This window comes from Triturus cristatus, chromosome 2_2 (genome assembly GCF_964204655.1).
Source record: "Triturus cristatus chromosome 2_2, aTriCri1.1, whole genome shotgun sequence".
Lineage (NCBI taxonomy): Eukaryota > Metazoa > Chordata > Amphibia > Caudata > Salamandridae > Triturus > Triturus cristatus.
In genome coordinates, this window is record NC_140582.1 from 352,962,053 (window position 1) to 352,983,291 (window position 21,239).

At 53.8% G+C, this 21,239-nt stretch overlaps 1 protein-coding gene across 2 annotated transcripts in view; it reads left to right on the forward strand.

Annotated features, from left to right (window-relative positions):
* CENPE (centromere protein E) overlaps positions 1-21,239 on the forward strand; it is a 1,911,253-nt gene that overhangs the window by 1,282,657 nt on the left and 607,357 nt on the right. For both annotated transcript variants that reach the window (XM_085641421.1, XM_085641422.1), the window contains one exon: positions 11,507-11,662. In XM_085641421.1, coding sequence (XP_085497547.1) covers positions 11,507-11,662 — 156 coding nt within the window. The remainder of the gene's footprint in view (positions 1-11,506; positions 11,663-21,239) is intronic.

The following is a 21,239-nucleotide window of genomic DNA, read 5'->3' on the forward strand; positions in this document are numbered from 1 at the left end:
CGTTGGGGTGCGGCCCTTCGGGGGTTCCTCGCTAGGACCACGGCGCCTCTGCTTAGCCGCAAACTCCCACGGGAGTCCCTGTGGTGCCGCGGGAGGTCGCCGGGGCTCGAGTCGCACCCCGACCCCTCTCAGTCCTCGGGACAGGTGGCGGCCTTGGCCGAGGTGACGCCGCTACGGCGCCAGTGGCTGCTGGCCCTAGCGGCGCCACAGGGGCTGGCAAAGGGCCCATCTCGCCATGTCACGAGTCGCGGCTGGCGGGGGACCCCTCGTCCCTCCCCGGGCCCTTCTCGTCCCTGCACGTAGGCGGCTGCCTCGTCGGAGGTCAGGTCGGCGCCGCCCCTTCGCCACCCTGGCTCCGGCCCAGCTCCGGCCTCTGGCGCTGTGTGTTGTGTCAGAGGTCGCCTTGGCGTCTCCTACGGCACCGGTCGGCTACGGTGTCCTGCCTCAGGTTGCGGAATCTACGGCGCCAGGCCGACGTCGGGTCGTTGACTCGTCTTTGGACGCTACCTCTTCTCCGGAGGTTCGGCGGTTACTGGTGTCATCCTCGCCAGAGAGAGGTCGCCGTGTTGTGGCTTTTTCCCCGACGTCGTCTAAAGGAGGCTCCTCGCCGTCTCCACGGCCGCGGTCTTCCCCGGAGGAGCCGCAGGTCCCCCACTCCTCGGTCCCTCTTCCTTCCTTCCGGCCTTGTCCCTTCCTTCCTCCGGTTGGCCTGGGGGATGGCCGCCTTAGCTTGCAGCCGTCGCCTAACGAGGAACTGCTTTCCCCTCCGCGGGGCCCTACGGAGGCGAGTGCGGCTTTCGCCCGCACTGTTTCCACAGCTGTGAGAATTTTGCGCATGGGTGATCTTGCTACCCATTTCCCCGCGGATCATCTTCTGGAGGTTCTCCATCAGGGCTCTGGTGGTAGGGGACTGTTGCTTCCCTTCGAGGGTTCACTCCACTCTTCTCTCTTGGGGACTTGGGGCTGGCCCGCCACGGGGGACCCGGTGCCCCAGCACCTTCTGCACCACCACCATCTGGCACCTCGTGATCTGGTGTGCCTTTCTCTTCACCCTTCGATCAGAGACCCCCTTTTGCAGTCTGCCTTTCATGCTTTCCCGCTGCTGTTGCCTCCCCCTTCACGGGAGGCCTGCTGGGTGGACTCTTGAGGGCGCAATATGTTTGCGTCAACCAGTGCAGCTCTGCGGGCCCTTAACACACTGTGTGTTTTGGCTAGGGCCACTTCTTACTTGTGGGACTGCCGCTTCTCAGGAGGAAGCCTGTGTGGACTTGATACATGTCTTGGATGGTCGGGAGCTGGCGGCGTTTATCCTTCGCTCCGCTCTGGACATCTCGGAGGTACCTGGTCGTGCCATGGCCTCTTCGGTTGCCCTTCGTCGCCATGCCTGGCTTCGGGACAGTGTGTTGCCCGAGAATGTTTTCGAGAACGGCTAGTGGACCTTCCCTTCGATGGTGCTCTTTTATTCCATGCCCCTGCGGATTCAGCCATCCAGAGGTTCTAGGCGGGGCTTTGTCCTCCTCCTCCTCCCCCTCATTCTTCTCCTCCTCAGTAGCCTGCTTGTTGATCTGGTTCTTGGAGCTGTTCTTCCGTTGGGGCGGGTCGCCCCGGTTGTCTGTTCTGTGTGCTTCATGGCCACTCGAGTCCTCCTTACTGAGGCTGTGGTTCTGTTGGCCAGCCCTTTTTGACTGTGTGTTTTTCCTTGGGGTTTTTTGCACCATGCTGGGCCTGAGATTGGGCCATTCTGTGTTTCCCCTCTGGCTGCTTGATAGGCCTCCTGCGGGGTTTTTTGCCGCAGGTCTTTTTTGTTGTCCTCTGCTGCCGAAGTTTCTTCCTAAGAGGTTCCCATGTCTTGGGATATGACATGCCCTATGTGGGGCAGGGTTGGCTGTTGCATAGCCCTGGTATGAGTTGTGATCGCCTGAAGGCTTCTGCTCTTCGTGGCGTTATGGTATCTTACGGATGCAACCTTCTTCGCCTTTTTCCTTTGAGTGTTTCGTTCTGTGGTGTCCCTGGCGTCTGGCGGAGCTTGCCAGTGCCACACTCTTTTTCTTTCTGCAATATTGTGCCTTCTTGTGGCTTTAATGAGACTGTCATTCTGCCTTCTCCGCTGCTTCCTGTGGGCCTTGCACTCGGTTCTACCTCTTCTTCCTGTGGGGGGGGGGGATAGTCCCTGACTTCCGGAACCTTTTGCGGGCGCAGTTTGTCCCTGCGGGGCGCTGGACGATTCTTCCTGGGTGACCTTGAGTTCCCCTTTTCGGCTTCCGCCTGCTTCTTGCTGCCGGCGCCGTCCTGTCTGGGATTGCCTTTGCTCTGCCTCTTCTCCTTGGAGTCTCTAGGTTGCTCTTCTCCTTCGGTGCCCCTTTCCTTGCCTTGGGCGGAGGCTTTGTTGCCTCCCATGGCGTGGGGTGTTCGGCCTCTGCGCCTTGCCTTGGTTCCTCTGCTGAGTGAGGACAGGCTATCTTCTTCTTTTATCGCACCCCCACGCCCCCTTGGGGTTGGTGGCCTCCTGCTGGCGGGCGTTTCCCTTTGCCTGGGGCACGGGGCTCCTCGTTCTGTTTTCGGACTTGGCCCCCGTGTGGCCCGCTGTTGTGGCCAGGTTGGTGGGGTCCTCTTGCAAACCCTCCTTCTCCTAGGGTATGGCTAGTGTATCTATTCTACGTGAAGGAATCTGTGGCTAGTAGTCTCTATTAGATGTACGAGTTACTTACCTTCGGTAACGATGTATCTGGTAGAGACGATTCTAGCCAAGATTCCTTCACGGCCCGCCCTTCCTCCCCGTTCTGCGAGGGCTTGTGATTTGGTCTTTTCGCTTCCCTGTGGGTGGCTGTGTCTTCTATGAGTACATTCTTTCCCACTTTCTGTCAGGCTGTCCCATTTTCCTCCCCGTTGTCACATGGGAGGATAGGTTTGTTGGTACTTCTGGCTCTCTGCGATCCTTGAGGTTGGGGTCTTTGGGCTGTGCCTCTGCCGTTCTTCTTGATGGGGATTGTCAAAGTCTGTGGTCGGGGTGTCTTGGAGTTTTGTCGTTCCCTGTGTGTCCCCGACTGGTTCCCCTTCCTTGTCTTTGGTTGGGGTGTAGTCCTGTTGCATGTTATCGTGACATTTTTACATTTTTGTCTCGGGGGGGGGGGGGGGGGGGGGGCGCTGTACTGGCAGGGTGCTGCTCTGTTCTTTATTCTTTCCCTGCCTTTGGATACTGCAGTTCCGGGCACTGCTCTTTATGGTGGTGTTCCTCACCATTCCTTTTTCTGCTTTTTCGCACACGGTTCCTATAGTCTCACAGTTTTGTCTGTTGGCTCCGCTTTGTAGCGCTGAAAAGTTCTCCGAAGAAAACTGACGAAGGCGCACCGGGGTGGGACTTATGTGACCTCGCTGACGTCACGTACGCGGACGACGCCTGGGCGGAGTCGCGTGATGCCACCCCCCGGCGCACAGTGATGCTGGGCAAAAACATTTTCCGGGTCTAGTCTCACGCCTAGGGATAATTCTACGTGAAGGAATCTGCAGCTAGAATCGTCTCTACCAGATATATCGTTTTGAGAAGGTGGCCTGATATATGCTGTCCACTAGTTCTAGTGGGCACCTTGTATCAGTCCAATCTGAAAGAAACACGTTAGTTAGATTCCTCACCTTAGAATATCCCCAGGCGTCAGACTGGATCCGGAAGTTTTTCGTCAGCAATACCCCTTGCGCGTCGCTAGGCGTCGTCTGCGGCTCCGCGTCCGTCGTCGGAGTACTTAGACGCCGCCCTCGCGCGCTGACGTCAGTTCTTCTTTTTTCCGCGCCAGTAAGCGCAGATCCGGGAGAGCTACCCCTTTTAGTCTTTTTTGATCCTTTTTGATCTTGTCTCGACTCCGGTGCCGGTAGGATGCCTGGTTTTAAAGCCTGTGCTGACTGCAACCGCTTGATGTTAGTTACGGACCATCACCGCCGGTGCCTTTACTGCTTGGGCCTCGACCACGACGCGGAGTCGTGCTCGGACTGCAAGGCCCTGACCTCGAAGGCTAGACGGGAGCGGTCCCGTAAGCTTCTCGAGATTCACCACTAGGCTCCTCGCGCCTCTCGATCCCGGTCCAGGAGGAGGTCCAAGGATCGGTCGCGGAGCCGCAGCCGACGTCACCATCGGTCGTCGGCATCCAAGTCTTCGGGTAAGTCGAAGCATTCCAAGAAGTCCAAGAGGCGACACCGCTCTTCGGACTCCCCTCGCCGGTCGCGCGACTCGGCCGAGGGTCAGGCTGGTTCCAACCCCGCGGCTCCGGCGGAGCCGCAGGCGCCGCGCAAGTCCCCATACCCACCGGTCCCTGGGACTGACGCGACGCCGGCGGAAGTCAGTGCCTTCCTCTCGGCCATGAGGAGCCTGGCTCCGCCGTCGACGCCCGCTGGCGCGCCTTCGGGCCCCGCGGACCCGACTGGGCTGCCTTGCCTGCCGGCGGCTCCGGCCCCGGTGCCGTTGACGGCTCCGGCCTCGACGCTACAAGCGCCCGAGGGACCCATTCCCGAGTCCCCGCCGACGCCGGTCGACCTCGTAACGCCTCCTCTGCCGGCGTCGACACCGATACCACCCCCGACGCCGACGCCGACTCCGCTCGACGTCGAGCCCCGGTTCATCCCCACTCCGGGCCCGGCGCCGATACGGCGTCGATGGACGCCGTGTTCGGCGCCGCTGGAGACACATTATGTGTATCGCCCGGCTCCGCTCCTTCCTCCTGTATACCAGGAATCGGATGATGGGGACAACTGGGAGGGATCCGAGGATCCTATGGCCCTTCAGGCTCAAATGTCACAGGACTGGGCAGATGAACTGGGGGAGGCCAGTGGCCTGGATACCTCTCCGGACACTGGATTCGTCTCTCCTCCGACTGTGGCTTCGGAGGAGGGCGCTGCTTTCTCTGTGGTGCTGCGCAAGGCGGCCGCAGCCCTTGGGCTCGAGCTGCCTGCCGTGGCTGTGAGGACTAACGTCCTTACTGAGGTGCTTCAGTCTGCAGCAAGCTCCACTGAGCCTCTGCTGCAATTCAATGAGGCCCTCATTGACGTTCTGCAGGGCACCTGGTCCAAGCCCTCCACAGTTCCTCCTGTGGACAGGAACGTCGCCAGGCGCCACCGCCCTGCTCCGGGCGACCCCAGTTTTCTGTCCCAACACCCTACCCCGAGAGCCTGGTTATCCAGGCCTCTACCTCCCAATCCTCCTTCCCGACTGCTCCGCTGGACCGGGATTCCAAGAGACTGGAACAGTTTGGCAAGAAGCTGTTCTTCTCCCTTAGTTTGGGCCTGCGGTCTTTGAACACCGCCTGTCTATTGGACCGTTATTCCAACTCTCTGTGGGATGCGGTGGAGGACGTGCTGCCCCTGTGTCCGGAGGAGGTCCAGACACGACTTACCCAGGCTCTGGCCGATGGGAGGGATGCAGCGCGACATGCTATCCGATGTGGGCTTGACACTACGGACTCGCTGGGTAGGGCAATTTCTACCACAGTGGCGCTTAGACGTCACGCCTGGCTTCGGTCCACGTCATTTTCGGGCGATGTCCAGAGCACTCTCATGGACATGCCCTTTGATGGCACTCGCCTTTTTGGCGAGAAAGCGGACAGTGTGCTGAATCGCTTTAAGGACTCCCGGGCTACGGCCAAGTCCTTGGGCCCCTCGGCCCCGCGGTCGCAAACTTCCGCCTTTCGCCCCTTTCGTGGCCAAGGAAGGGGTGCCTCCTCACGTGCGCCTAGCCACCAGCCGCAGAACCAACCTGCGCGCGGTCGCGGACGTGGTTTCCGCCGAGGCGGTTCTGGAGGACGACGAGGTCAGCCCACATCCACCCCGGCAGCATCCGCCTCAAAGCCTTCCTAGTCCGAGCTTTCAGGCCCATTCCACGCCAGTGGGCGGCAGAGTTCGCCATCACCTGCTCCACTGGCGGTCCATCACATCGGACAGGTGGGTGCTGCAAATCGTCCGAAGGGGCTACTCCCTCCCCTTCGAGACGACCCCTCCAGCCATGCCACCGCAGCACCACCGTATCTCGGGGGATCATTTGAATCTTCTCCACGAGGAAGTTTCGGCCCTCTTGGCCAAGGGGGCCGTCGAGCGCGTTCCGAGCCCAGAAGTAGGTCGTGGTTGTTATTCCCACTACTTTCTGGTTCCCAAGAAGGGCAAAGGGGGCCTACGCCCTATCTTGGACCTCCGGAACGTCAATGCCGGAAGGAAAGGTTCAAGATGTTAACTTTGGCTCAGGTTCTAGCTGCCCTAGACCCCCGGAGACTGGATGGTAGCGTTGGACTTGCAGGACGCATATTTCCACATCCCCGTCCTGCCGGCCCACCGGCGTTACCTGCGGTTCACGGTGGGCCAAGAGCATTTTCAGTTTACTGTGCTCCCCTTTGGCCTCACCAGTGCCCCTCGGGTGTTCTCGAAAGTGATGGCGGTGGTCGCAGCTCATCTGCGCAGATCAGGGGTTCCAGTCTTCCCCTATCTTGACGACTGGCTGTTGAAGGCAGACTCGCCCCAGCAAGTCGTCTCCCACCTCCAGACTACGGCCGACCTCCTGCATTTGCTGGGGTTCTCCATCAATGTGCCGAAGTCGCATCTGAGTCCCTCCCAAACGCTACTCTTTATCGGGCGGTTCTGGACTCGGCGCAGTTCCGGGCTTATCCTCCGGACCAGCGGGTCCGGGATATTCAGGCTCTGATTCCCATCTTTCAGCCTCTATCCCGGGTTTCAGTCAGGTTGGTGCTGCGGCTTCTGGGTCTGATGGCCTCCTGCATCCTGTTAGTGCATCACGCCAGTTGGCGAATGCGGGCTCTGCAGTGGGACCTGAAGTTTCAGTGGGCCCAGCATCGGGGCAACCTGTCCATGTCTTGATCTCGGAGGGCACCGCAAAGCAGTTGCAGTGGTGGCTCACGGACCGCGATTGGGTCAGCGGCAGATCCCTCTCCCTACCCCAACCGAAGCACGTAGTAGTGACGGACGCATCCCCCCTGGGATGGGGGGGCCACATGGGGGAGGCGGAGATCAGAGGACTCTGGTCTCCGGCGGAGTCTCGGCTCCATATCAACCTTTTGGAGCTGAGAGCGATCCGACTTGCACTGAAGGCATTCCTTCCCGTTGTCCGGGGAAGTGTGGTGCAGGTGTTCACGGACAACACCACCACAATGTGGTATTGCAACAAACAGGGCGGGGTGGGGTCGTGGACCCTTTGTCAGGAGGCTCTGCGTCTCTGGACATGGGTGGAACATCAGGGCATCACCCTGGTGGTTCAACATCTGGCGGGCTCTCTGAACGCCAGAGCAGACAAACTCAGCCGCCGGTTCATGATGGATCACGAATGGCATCTCAACTCGGCCATGGCGCAAGGCCTCTTTCGTCAGTGGGGAGAGCCTTGGTTAGATCTATTCGCCACCGAAGAGAACGTGCAATGTCAGCAGTTCTGCGCGTTGGAGTTTCCAAGGCGGCACTCGCTCTGGGACGCCTTTCGCCGCGAGTGGAGTTGCGGTCTGTTGTACGCCTTTCCGCCTATACCACTTCTGCCCAGAGTGCTGAAGAAGATCAGGCGCGACCGGGCCCAAGTCATCTTGGTGGCTCCGGATTGGGCACGAAGGTACTGGTATCCCGAGCTACTCAGTCTGTCGATCGACCCCCCGATACGACTGCTTCTTCAGGAGGACCTTCTATCGCAGCAGCAGGGGACGGTCCTCCACCTGAACCTGTTCAGTCTCCACCTCCATGCATGGAGATTGAGAGGCGACAGTTGATGCCATTTGACTTGCCTCCTGAAGTCTGCGATGTGATTCTGGCAGCCAGGTGTCCCTCCACAAAATCGGTATACGCCTGCAGGTGGAACAAATTTGTGGCATGGTGCACAGCAAAGGCTGTGGAGCCCCTTTCCGCCCCTCTTTCTGAGGTTCTCCTCTTTCTTTCTACCATGGCCCAGCAGGGCTCTGCTCTGGGCACCATCAAGGGATATTTTTCATCTGTTTCTGCCTTCTTACGGCTTCCTGATCAGCCTTCTCTTTTCAAGTCCCCTGTTGTGGCTAGATTCTTAAAAGGCATTACTCACATGTTTCCTCCTGTCCCCTTCGTAATGCCTCGGTGGGATTTGAATCTGGTGTTAACCTATCTGATGTGCGCTCCTTTTGAGCCTCTCCATAACAGTCCTCTTCTGACTTTCAAGACTGCTTTCCTGGTTGCCATCACCTCTGCCAGAAGAGTGAGTGAGCTCCAGGCTCTTTCTTCTACACCTCCTTTTCTCTCTGTCCATCCGGACAAGGTTGTTCTAAGGACTCGTCCTTCTTTTCTTCCTAAGGTGGTTACTGCCTTTCACATTGGCCAGACTGTTACATTGCACTCTTAAAGGTTATCTTTCAGCTATTTCTGCTTTCTTACGGCTTTCTGATCAACCTTCTCTTTTCAAATCCCCTGTTGTTTCTCGCTTCTTCAAACGCATTACTCACATGTTTCCTCCTGTCCCTTTCGTAATGCCTCAGTGGGATTTGAACCTGGTCTTGACATATCTGATGTGCGCTCCCTTTGAGCCTCTTCATAATTGTCCCCTTCGTCTTCTGACTCTTAAGACTGCTTTCCTGGTTGCCATCACCTCGGCTAGACGGGTGAGTGAGCTCCAGGCTCTCTCTTCTCAGCATCCTTTTCTTTCTGTCCATCCAGACAAGGTTGTCCTCCGGACTCGTCCTTCCTTTCTTCCTAAAGTGGTGACTACCTTTCACATCGGGCAGTCTGTCACGTTGCCCACCTTCTTTCCGCCTCCGCATCCTTCCAAGTAGGAAGAGAGGCTCCACCGTCTGGACCCAAAACGGGCACTATCCCTTTATTTGGACCGCACCAAACATTTCCGGGTGGATGACCAACTCTTTGTGGGCTACGTGGGCGCTAAGAAGGGGCGGGCTGTACACAAGCGAACCATCTCGTGGTGAGTCGTATTGTGTATAAAGGCTTGTTACTCCTTGGCTAAAAAGGATCCTCCTGTGGAGCTGAGGGCCCATTTCACCCGGGCCACAGCGGCGACCACTGCCCTGGGCCGGGGAGTCCCCTTGCAGGACATCTGTCAGGCAGCAACGTGGGCCTCGCTGCACACGTTTGCCAAGCATTATTGCCTGGACAGCCAAGTCCGGAGGGACGGCTTCTTTGGCCGTTCTGTTCTCCAGGACTTTCTGGTGTGATCTTGGTTCGCAGACCCACAACCGCGGTTGGTATTGCTGGGGTATCTATTCTAAGGTGAGTAATCTAACTAACGTGTTTCTTTCAGATGAACAAGTTACTTACCTTCAGTAACGATATATCTGTAAGAAACATTAGTTAGTTCATTTCCTCACCGACCCACCCATCCTCCCCGTTCTGCGAACCGACATCTAGGGTTAAGGTTATCCTTTTCAGGGCCCTAGACTTTTAGAGTGTCAATCTCTTGCATGGCTCTGCGTTCCTGGCGCGGAAAGCTATGTACAAGAACTGACGTCAGCGCGCGAGGGCGGCTTCTAATTACTCTGACGGACGCGGAGCCGCAGACGACGCCTAGCAACGCGCAAAGGGTATTGCTGACACAAAATCTTTCCGGATCCAGCCTGACGCCTGGGGATATTCTAAGGTGAGGATTCTAACGTAACTAATGTTTCTTACAGATACATCGTTACCGAAGGTAAGTAACGTGTTCATATGTCTCATACAGATATATCGTTAATGAAGGTAAGTAACTTGTTCCTCATGTAATATACAAGGTTGGAGAGTCCCAAATAATTTCAATGGATCCTAGACAATAAAAAACTAACATCGCAAAGTCAAAGAAAAATCACTGTAATAGAGTATGAAGTCAGTGGGAGATTCATTGACACATATACCTTTCGTTTGACAGTTGAACTGTAGATTACAATGGCAGAATAATTAAGAATTAAAGATATGATAAATGTGCAAGTATACCAAAATTAACAACTTGCTGTGACCATCACCTTGGTGCCAGTAGAGAGCAATGCAAATCTTTACCAATCCTTTCAATAATTTTCTTCCTTAAGTAAAGATAAAGTATCAATCCTCCGTATAAAAACGATAGGGATCATGTATAGTTAGTTAAGAACCTCACAAAATAACGAATGAAACAGATCAAATGAACAAATGAACAGTTCTCTCCAGGTAACCTCTAATAAAAGCCTAATAAAGATTGCATGCTATAGTGTATGAGAAAATTATAACATTTTCATGTCACAGAAACACCAACCCCCCCCCCAAAAAAAGAAGAGAATAAAGCCCATGTAAGCTTGTCGTAGCTTGCGGTATCAAATACTCAAAGTAGCCCATCACACTTACGCATCATTTTCTGAGGTAAGTCAATCAGGGAATGGAATCTCTCTTATGTGTTACTCCTTATGAAAAGGAGCAGTGGTATTGCTATATGTAACCCATACTGGGTAGGCAGGGAACAGAGCCTCCTGGTTGCACAACACATATTGGAGGAAAGCCTGTTGTGACAAGTGCGGGAACCAAAGGACTGCCAAACAGCAAGCAAGATTAGGCACAATTGCGTCCCACTTAAATATGCCCCCAAAACGTAGGGGCGTCTGCCAGACAGCTACCTAGGCGTTCTTCAATAGGCATTGCTACTTTGACTTCTAGGTCCACATTGAGGGCCATTTTGTCTTTTTGGTCATGCAAGACTTCCTGATGTGAAATAACTCCACGAGACCTCCATTGGAGGTTCTGCTTTTGTATTTCCTCAAATGGTGAGACATCTGCATTAAGAAGTATCCTTTTGAAGAAAAAGTCACTAAACTTTGTTAAAGCTCTTTCTGGTGGATTCTCCATCTAACTACCGATTCCTCACCTTATCCGCCCTCCCTTCCTTTCTGCGGGGTGCACTTCTAAGTATTAATAAGGTTCTATGTTACATTCTGCATAGTGTTACGGTTTTCAATCTGTTACGGACACTTAGCATCTAAGGTTGCTGAAAGCTTTATTGTAAACTCAAGTGAGCATGCATAAGTGAAATCTATAAGTCTGCATCATGACTTCCAGCGTTCGGACAAGGCCATACAGAATCTGATGGCACTACTTAACAACTTTCAAGAGCAGTTGTTGGGAAAGGTTACTGGATCCAGTCTGATTTTTGGCAGAAATTAAAAGGTGAGTAATCTGGTTGGAGAATCTGGTATTGTCGAAAGTAAGTAACTTAATTCTTCTGTGGCATGATTGAATATGCCTAACCATATTGGCATTCCATTTAGCATGTTCATTTCAATAGACACCCATAGATCAACACCTCTGCTTGCTTAACGGCTCCATTATAAGGACGTCATGTTGAAGATTATTGTTTTGACTGTATAGCAAAAGTGTTGTGGTTACATATCAAGCTTATGGCTTTATTCAAAAATTTTCCTGCTGTGTCAGGGATTAAGTTACATGGTGTTGACCCTTTCTTTAAAAGGGTACATGTAATCGGTTGGTCGTATGTCCTGCTATATAGCGACTCGTCTTGTCATTCATAAAAGCTTTGTTAATGTTATAGTTGTTTACATTTCTATAGTTGGTGATTGAGTTGAAAAACGCCAAGGCAGAAATTCTACTTGTTCAACAAAAACTAGAAGATGTAAACACGCTTCTTGCAGAAAAAGAAAACAGAGTCTCTGGCCTTTTGAATCAGTTATCATCTCAAGATCATCTTTTAAACCAACACAGTCAGGTATTGTCATTTGTACTTTCACTTGGCAGAAACTATTGCATGATATAGATTAGGGGGATTGCATGCTTATAATTGAAAATTGAGTTCAGTATTTTGGGGCAAGGGGAGGGACGATATTTTACCAAGGTGAGTTCATACCCTCCCAGTAGCCAGAACAGTCATAATAGTAGCTGGCTCTTTTCAATTCAGAAGCCAAGGTCTAACAGGTGTCTTTGTTTGTGCTATTTGTGTTGTGTGATTTCTATCAAGAGGCTTCAGAATTACTCAATCTGAAAGAAACACGTTAGTTATAGATTCCTTACCTTAGAATTACCCCCAGGCGTCAGACTGTATCCGGATTTTTTTTTCGTCAGCAGTACCTCTGCGCGTCGGAAGGTGGCGTTGGTAGGCTCCACATCAGTCGTCGTGGTCGCCGGGATGACGTTGCGGCAGCTACTTAGACTCCGCCTTCGCCCGCTGACGTCAGTTCTCTCTTTTTCTGCGCCAGCCAGCGCGGATCCGGGAAGAGCGGTACCTCAGTCATTTTTGTGACTACGTTTTTATCGACTTTTGTCGATGTCTGGTTTCGAGTCTCAGACTCCGAACAGGTGAACGAGGGATGCCCGGTTTTAAGGCCTGTGGTTCCTGTAACCGATTGATGTCAGTAACGGATCCGCACCACGTGTGCCTCTTTTGCCTGGAGCGTGACCACGACCTCAAGTTGTGCTCCAACTGTCAGCTGTTGACGCCGAAGGCTTTGTGGGAGCGGTCCCGAAAGCTGCTTGAACACGGACAGTCCGCTCCGCGCCGTTGGAAGTCCCGGTCGAGAGGGAGGTCGAGGGACCGGTCGCGGAGCCACAACCATTCCGGATCCAAATCATCAAAGCCTTCGCACTTGGGGTCGGGTAAGTTGAAGCATAAGAAGAAGTCGAAGAAGCATCGTCGCTCTTCGACTTCTCCTCGTCAGTCGGCCGATCCGATGAGGCACGCGGCCGGTGCCAGTCCCGCGGCTCCGTGTGCGGAGCCCGAAGGGTCGACTCCGAGCTTCCCTCCTTTTCCGGGAGCCGGAGCGACCCCTGCCCAGCTTCGTAAGTTTCTATGAAGCGATGCATGCCATCTTTAGACGGGCCGACCCCGCCGGCGCGCCTTCGGGCTCGGTCAGGGGGCCTGGGTCTTCGCTGCCGGTGGCTCCGGTCCTTACGCCGCAGGCTCCCCTTGGATCCAGGCCTGGATCAGGATCGGCGCTGGTTGACCTCATAACGCCTCCACCAGTGCCGCTTCCTCCGGCACCAATTCTGCTCCTTGGGTGGAGATTGAGCGGCGACAGTTGACAGCCTTCAACCTTCCTCCCGAAGTCAGTGGAGGGACACCTGGCTGCCAAGATAATATCACAAAGACGGTATACACCTGCAGATGGAACAAATTTGTGGCATGGTGTGCAGCAAAGGCTGTGGATCCCCTTTCTGCTCCTCTTTCTGAGGTTCTCTTGTTTCTCCTGTCTTTTCGCTACCAGGGCTCTGCTCTGGGCCCTCTGAAGGGCTACCTCTCAGCTATTTCAGCCTTTCTTAGGCTTCCTGATCAGCCTACTCTTTTCAAGTCCCCTGTTGTAAATTGCTTCCTTAAGGGCATTACTTATCTTTTTCCTCCTGTTCCCTCCATAATGCCTCAGTGTGACTTGAACTTGGTTCTTACTTTCCTTATGTGCTCTCCCTTTGAGCCACTTCATAACTGTCCTCTCAGACTTCTTACTTTAAAGACTGCCTTTCTGGTTGCCATCACCTCTGCTCGCAGGGTGAGGGAGCTCCAAGTTCTTTCTTCAAAGCCTCCTTTTCTGGCTGTTCATCCGGAGAAGGTCGTCCTCAGAACCAGGTTGTTACTTCTTTCCACATTGGTCAAACCATCACTTTGCCCACCTTTTGTCCGCCTCCGCATCCTTCTAAGGAGGAAGAGAGGCTCCACCGCCTGGATCCAAAAGGTGCGCTTTCCTTTTATTTGGATCGCACCAAACAATTCCGGGTGGATGACAAGCTCTTTATTGGCTACGTGGGCACCAAAAAAGGTTGGGCCGTGCACAAACAGGCCATCTCCAGGTGGGTCGTTTTGTGCATCAAAGCTTACTACTCTTTGGCGAAGAAGGAGCACCCATTCCACCAGGGCAACAGCAGCTACCACTGCTTTGGGACGGGGAGTCCCCCTCAATGACATTTGTCAGGCAGCAACCTGGGCATCTCTGCACAAAACACTACTGCCTGGACAGCCAAGTCCGGAGAGACCGCTTTTTTGGCTGTTCTGTTCTCCAGGACTTTCTGGTGTGAACTTGGTTCGCAGACCCACCTCCGGGGTTGGTATTGCTGGGGTATCTATTCACAAGGTAAGGAATCTATAACTAATTTTCTCTTTCAGATGAACAAGTTACTTACCTTAGGTAACGATATATCTGTAAGAGACATAGATTAGTTATAGATTCCTTACCTCCCTACCCATACTCCCCGTTCTGCGAACTGACTTCTAGGGTCAGGGAATCCTTTTTTAGGGCCCTAGTCTTGTGCACCTGTGGTCAGTGTGTTGCATGGCTCTGCGCTTCTGGCGTGGAATGTCGTGTAAAAGAACTGACATGAGGTCGGTGTCTAAGTAGCTGTCGCAACGTCATCACGACGCCAACGACTAACGTGGAGCCGACCAACGCCACCTCTCGATGCGCAGAGGTACTGCTGACTAACAAATTCTCTGGATCCAGTCCGACGCCTGAGGATAATTCACAAGGTAAGGAATCTATAACTTATCTATGTTTCTTACAGATATATCATTACTGAAGGTAAGTAACTTGTTCTTTACTGCCTGTTGTCATGGTATGTGATTTTGCAAAGTTGGTGGCTAAATCAAGTGAGTCCATAAAATCAATAAAATAATTTAAAAGATTTTGAAGGCTTACAGCGGTCCTGGCAAACAGCACTGCATCATATGCATACAGTAGTGCAAGGATCAGTTTAACCCCTGCTCTTGGCATGTCTTTAGAGGAGGTCGCCTAAGTTATTGATGTACAGTGTCAACAGCAGATGGGCCAAAATGCACCCCTGCTGTACCCTCCTGCTTAACATCCCAAGGGTCTTTCATACTACCATCCTCCATATACCTGACCACCGCAGTAGTATTGTTATGGGCGGAATGTAAAAAGGACACCAGATCCGGCTCCATACCCAGCTACCCCAGAATCTGCCACAATTTAGATCTATTTACACGGCTGAATGCCGATGTTAAATTCATCAATCCCATGTGCAGGGTACCCCTCTTGGCTATTGTATACTTTCCGACCACCAAGTTCAAATTAACACATTGGTCAAGTGTCCCTCTGCCGTGCTTAAAACCATACTGTAAGTCACTAATAACATAAAAAAAATCTAGCCATGATGATAAACTATTTAGAATCACCTTCCCTATGATTTTGGTGGCTGAATCCAAGTGTGAAATATGTCTGTAACAGGCAGGATCGCCCCTTGCGCCATTTTTAAAAATATGGATAATTAGCCCAGGCCCACGAGGGAGGAAATCTGCATGTGCCAACCGCACTTAAAACCTATGCCAGTATTGTAGCTCATACTTGAGGGTCTACCTTATACAGGTCAGCTGGTACGCCATCCAGGCCTGGTGCCTTTCCCCCAGATGTAGCAAGAATAGCTTTATGGACCTCGTCTACGTTAAAGTGAAGTGGTGGTATAGCTATTCTAGGGTCCCATTGTAGCTCCCTCCCTTCCAGATCGTCACCACTGTACATACCCCCAAAATGCTGAACCCAGCGTTCTGGGGCTATAGTACAATTTGTACTAACATTTACTGAGTCAGTGAAAAACGGGCTGTTAACCACCGCCCAAAACTTCTTACTATCTGAGAGTGTACTTGTATGTCCAAGATCCTCCCAGGTCTTTTCCCTGATAGATTTCTTCCTCTCTTGAGTTGCATGCTTGTAAGTCCTCCTGCAGGCCCTAACCTCACTCTCATCTCTCGGGATTTGTTAAAGTGCCAACAGAAACTTCCTATGGGTAGTAGAACAAATGCCATCAAACCACCTCTTGACCTTGGGGCCCTTGCCCCTGCACGGAACGATTACATTGTTGGCTATCTGGTTTGTTAATATTTTAGGCATCTAGAACAGCTCCATCCTGCGCATTGGTGTCCATAAATGCTGAAACCTCATCTGCATTCTCCACATGGAAGTTATCAAAGAACCTTTCCGGCACCACCTTCTCCCACTTCAACCTGCGTGACTGATCCTTAGTACTGATGTCAAAATTGGGGATACCCCATCTCCCTTCTCTATCTCCAGGGAAAGCCTCCTTTCTGTCAGGGCTGTCTCCTTTGAGATAATGCTGGCCACCCTGGTTAGAAACGAGTCGATGTTCACTGTGTTGTTACCCCCTTTACCTCCAGCTGTCGTTTTTCTTTTAACCAGCTTAATGGGCTTAGGATTGATTGTTCTTGGCGAAAGACAAGAGGGCCAGACCAGTGCCCATCAATACAGTACCAGCTCCCAAGGTCCACTGAGCAGGGGCCTACTTCACTTGATTATTGTGTCTTCTCCATAAACTACAAAAATATGTTTAAAAAAACAAATAAAAGATGAGACTAACGATACCTTGGCCTTTATGTTGAATCAAAGATCCAAGAGACCTTGCACTCTGGCAACGCTGTTGGCGGCTTGGAAGCTGCAGGGAATGCTGGGGCAATGGTCCTGCTCCCCCCACGAGCAATAAGGCTGTAGTTGCAGCAAAAGACGGGCGTCCTGTGCTGCGTGAACCCCGGACTGCTTATGTGCACCTCCTGGTAATGCTGTTGGTGGCGCGGAAGCCACAGGGAATGCTGGAGGCTGTGGTCCTGCTCCCCCCCCCCCCCACGAGCAATGAGGCTTTAGTGGCGGCAAAGACAGACGTCCATAGTTCCTGCTGTAAGAATTTCATAGAACAAACCCAGTTTAGTATGGGTGGATGCATTTACTTTTGTACTCATTTTGCCTACCTCTTAATACTAATTATTTGCTCTCTTGTATGAGAGTGTTGCAGCCTTCCTACTAGTATACACCCTAATGCTAATATGTAATAATCCCAGATATAAAGTATCTGGAAGAGACACGTTAGTGATAGATTCCTTACCTTAGAATATTCCCAGGCGTCAGACTGGATCCGGGAAGTTTTCGCTAGCAGTACCTTTGCGCGTCAGTAGGTGGCGTTGTGTGGCTCCGCGTCCGTCGATGGCATCGTATGCGCTGAGATGACATCACGGAGACTACTTAGGCGCCACCAATGCGCGCTGACGTCAGAAAGCGCAGATCCTGTTCGAGCACGTACCTTAGTCACTTTTTGACTATCTTTTTGAGACTTTTTGTCTCCTGTAAGTTTGAGTCTTTTTTGGTGCCGTAGGGATGTCTGGTTTTAAGTCTTGTGGGGCCTGCCGGCACGATATGTCGATGGCAGACCCCCATGACATCTGTCTCTACTGCCTGGAGAGCGACCACGACTCCCGGGCCTGCATGAACTGTTAGGCCATCGCCCCGAAGGCCTTGAAGGAGCGGCGCCGGAAGCTGTTTGAGGTCCGGCACTCATCCCCGTGCCGTTCGCGGTCCAGGGAACACTCGCGGGGCCACCATCATCGCTCCTCGGGCCCCAAGTCTTCACCCTCGGATTTGGGTAAGAGACGACACAAAAAGAAGTCGAAGAAGCATTGCCGCTCTCCGATGTCCCCTCATCGATCCCCGATGCGGACGAGGGGGACAGGGGTTTTGCCCCTGCGGCTTATTCGGAGCCCGGGAGTACCGTGGCCTACTCACCTTACCCGGGTCCATCGGTGATTCCCGCACAGGTGCAAGAATTTCTTGCTACCATGGACCGCCTGTTTAGGCCTCGGGCCCCCGCCGGCGCGCCATCTGGCCCTGCGGTCCCATGTCCGGATCCTGTCGGCGCCGTGACGCCCTCGGCTCCGGCACCGCAGTGGTACCTTTTGTTCCGCCCCTGCCCAGGTTCTCTGACACTTTTGTCCCTACCTGGGCTCCGCATTGTAACACAGCCCCGCTTCGGCCCCGGCGCCTTATGTCCCATCCCCGGTCCCTCCCGCCGCAGTCTGACCCACATACGGCAGAGGTGGAGGACGACTGGGAGGGGTCTGAGGACCCTATTGCTAATCAGTGTGACTCCGACCAGGACTGGGCAGACGAGTTAGAGGAGGCGAGCGGCCTTGATCTCTCCTCTGACCCGGGGTTTGCTTCTCCTCCGCCTACCATGGAGGAGGGCGCTTCATACACGATGGTGCTCCGTCGGGCCGCTGAGGTCCTTCACCTTGATCTCCCTACGGTGGCTCCTAAGACTAATCTCCTCACTGAGGTGCTTCAGACGGAGCCCCTGCTGCCATTTAACGACGCCCTCACTGACGTCTTACTGGGCACTTGGTCGCGGCCAGCCAAGGGTGCTCCGGTGGATAAGAATGTCGCCAGACGTCATCGCCCAGCGCCGGGTGACCCTGCCTTTCTGACCACTCATCCTAAGCCCAAGAGCTTGGTTATCCAGGCTTTTCCCACGGCTCCGCCGGATAAGGACTCTAAGAAGCTGGAGCAGTTCGGCAAGAGGTTTTTCTCTTCGGCCAGCTTAGGGCTGCGGTTGGTGAACACCGCCTGCTTATTGGGCCGCTATTCCCACACGGTATGGGATGCCGTTGCGCAGGTGTTGCCTCAGTGTCCTGAGGAGGCCCAAGCCGTGCTGTCTCAAGCTGTTGCAGAGGGTAAAGATGCGGCTAAGTTCGCCATTCAGTGTGGTTTGGACACCGCGGACTCACTAGGTTGAGCTATTTCTACGACTGTGGCGCTTCGTCGCCACACCTGGTCTACCGAGTTCTCGCCAGATGTACAAAGCTCACTCATGGACATGCCCTTTGATGGCACCCGCCTGTTTGGCGATAAGGCCGAAGTGCGCTGGAGCATTTTAAGGACTCGCGGGCTACGACCAAGTCCTTCGGTCTTTCCATGAAAAGCCCAGCCACTCCTGGTTTTCGTTCCTTTCGTGGCCACGGAAGGGGCGCCCAGGCACTTTCCTTCAGCAAGCATGTGCAGACCCAGCCTCAGCACGGACGCGGTTTCTGCAGGGGCGGATCTGAGAATCAGCGTTGGGGTCAGTCCACCTCCGCCCCGCTGCTTCTACCTCCAAACCTTCCTAATCCGAGCTTTGTGGAGCACCCCACGCCAGTGGGTGGCAGGATCCGCCATCACCTCACCCACTGGCACACTATCACATGGGACAAGTGGGTGTTGCAGATCATCCACAAGGGTTACTCCCTTCCCTTTCAGTCCACCCCTCCAGCCATGCCACCCCGGTACCACTGCATGTTGGGGGAACACTTGGCAACTCTCCAGCAGGAAGTTACGACCCTCTTAGCCAAGGGGGCCATTAAGTGTGTTCCTGGGCCAGAAGTAGGGAGTGGTTGTTAATCTCACTACTTTCTGGTCCCCAAGAAGGACAAGGGGGGGGGTCTGCGCCCCATCTTGGACCTCCGGAACATCAACCGCTTCCTCCGGAAGGAGAAGTTTCAAATACTGACTCTGGCTCAGGTCATGGCTGCCCTCGACCCTGGAGACTGGATGGTAGCATTGGACTTGCAGGACGTGTATTTTCACATCGCCGTCCTGCCGGCCCACCGGCATTACCTGCGGTTCATGGTAGGCCCAGGGCATAGTCAGTTTGCCGTGCTCCCCTTCGGCCTTACCAGCGCCCCTTGGGTGTTCACGAAAGTGATGACGGTGATAGCAGCTCATCTGCGCAGGTCAGGCGTGTCAGTCTTCCCCTACCTCAACGACTAGTTGTTGAAGGCGGGCTCGCCCCAGGCAGTCGTCTCCCACCATCAGACTACGGCCTACCTCCTGCATTTGCTGGGCTTCTCCATCAACGTGCCGAAGTCGCACCTGAGCCCCTCTCAGAAGCACCCCTTCATCGGAGCGGTTCTGGATTCGACGCGGTTACGGGTTTATCCTCCCGAGCAGCGAGTCCAGGATATTCATGCTCTGATTCCAATCTTTCAGCCTCTATCCCGGGTTTCAGTCAGGATGACCCTCCGGCTGATGGCATCCTGCTTGTGCAACATGCCAGATGGCATATGCGGGCTCTGAAGTGGGACCTGAAGTTCCAGTGGGCGCAGCATCAGGGCAACCTGTCCGATCATGTCCAGATCTCGGAGGGCACTGCACGACAATTGCAGTGGTGGCTCACGAATCGCGATTGGGTCACTGGCTGATCCCTCTCCCTTCCCAACCGGAGCACATGGTGGTGACGGATGCGTCCCTCCTGGGATGGGGAGGCCACTTGGGAGAGGTGGAGGTCAGAGGAATCTGGTCTCCGGTGGATTCCCGGCTCCATATCAACCTTTTGGAGCTTCGGGCCATCCGACTTGCACTGAAGGCATTCCTTTCCTTTGTCCGGGAAAGTGTGGTGCAGGTGTTCACGGACAACACCACCGCCATGTGGTATTGCAACAAACAGGGCGGGGTGGGGTCGTGAACCCTATGTCAGTAGACTCTGCGCCTCTGCACGTGGCTGGAACATCAAGGCATTACCTTGGTGGTTCAACACCTGGCAGGTTCTCTGAACGCCAGGGCGGACAAACTTAGCCGTCGATGCATGCTGGATGACCAATGGCGTCTGAACTCGGAGGTGGCGCAAGGTCTCTTTCTGCAGTGGGGAAAAGCCTTGGTTAGATCTATTCGCCACCGAAGAGAAAGCGCAATGTCATCAGTTCTGTGCATTGGAATTTCCAAGGCGGCACTCGCTAGGCGACACTTTTCGACGCGAGTGGAGTTGCGGTCTGTTGTACACCTTTCCGCCTATACCACTTCTGCCCAGAGTGCTGAAGAAGATTCAGCGCGACCGGGCCCAGGTCACCCTTGCGGCTCTGAATTGGGCACGAAGATACTGGTATCCCGAGCTACTCAGCATGGCGATCGATCCCCCGATCCGTCTGCCTCTTCGGGAGGATCTTCTGTCGCAGCAGCAGGGGACGATCCTCCACCCGAACCTGTCCAGCCTCCGCCTTAATTGGTTGAAAAATGAGCAGCGACAGTTGACAGCTTTCGATCTTCCTCCCGAAGTCTGTGATGTCATTCTGGCAGCCAGGCATCTCTCCACTAAGACTTTATACGCTTGCCGGTGGAACAAGTTTGTGGCATGGTGCACAGCAAAGTCTGTGGATCCCCTTTCTGCCCCTCTTTCTGAGGTCCTTCTGTTACTACTATCCTTGGCCCAGCAGGTCTCTGCTCTGGGCACTATCAAAGGTTATCTTTCGATCATCTCCGCCTTTCTCAGGCTTCCAGATCAGCCTTCTCTCTTTAAGTCCCTTTTTGTTAACCGTTTCCTGAAAGGCATTACACACACGTTTCCTCTCGTGCCATTCATAATGCCTCAGTGGGACTTAAATCTTGTCTTGACCTATCTGATTTGCGCTCCTTTTGAGCCCCTTCATAACTGTCCTTTACGTCTTCTCACTCGCAAGACGGCTTTCCTGGTAGCTATCACTTCTGCCAGAAGAGTGAGTGAGCTCCAGGCTCTTTCTTCCAAACCTCCTTTCCTTTCTG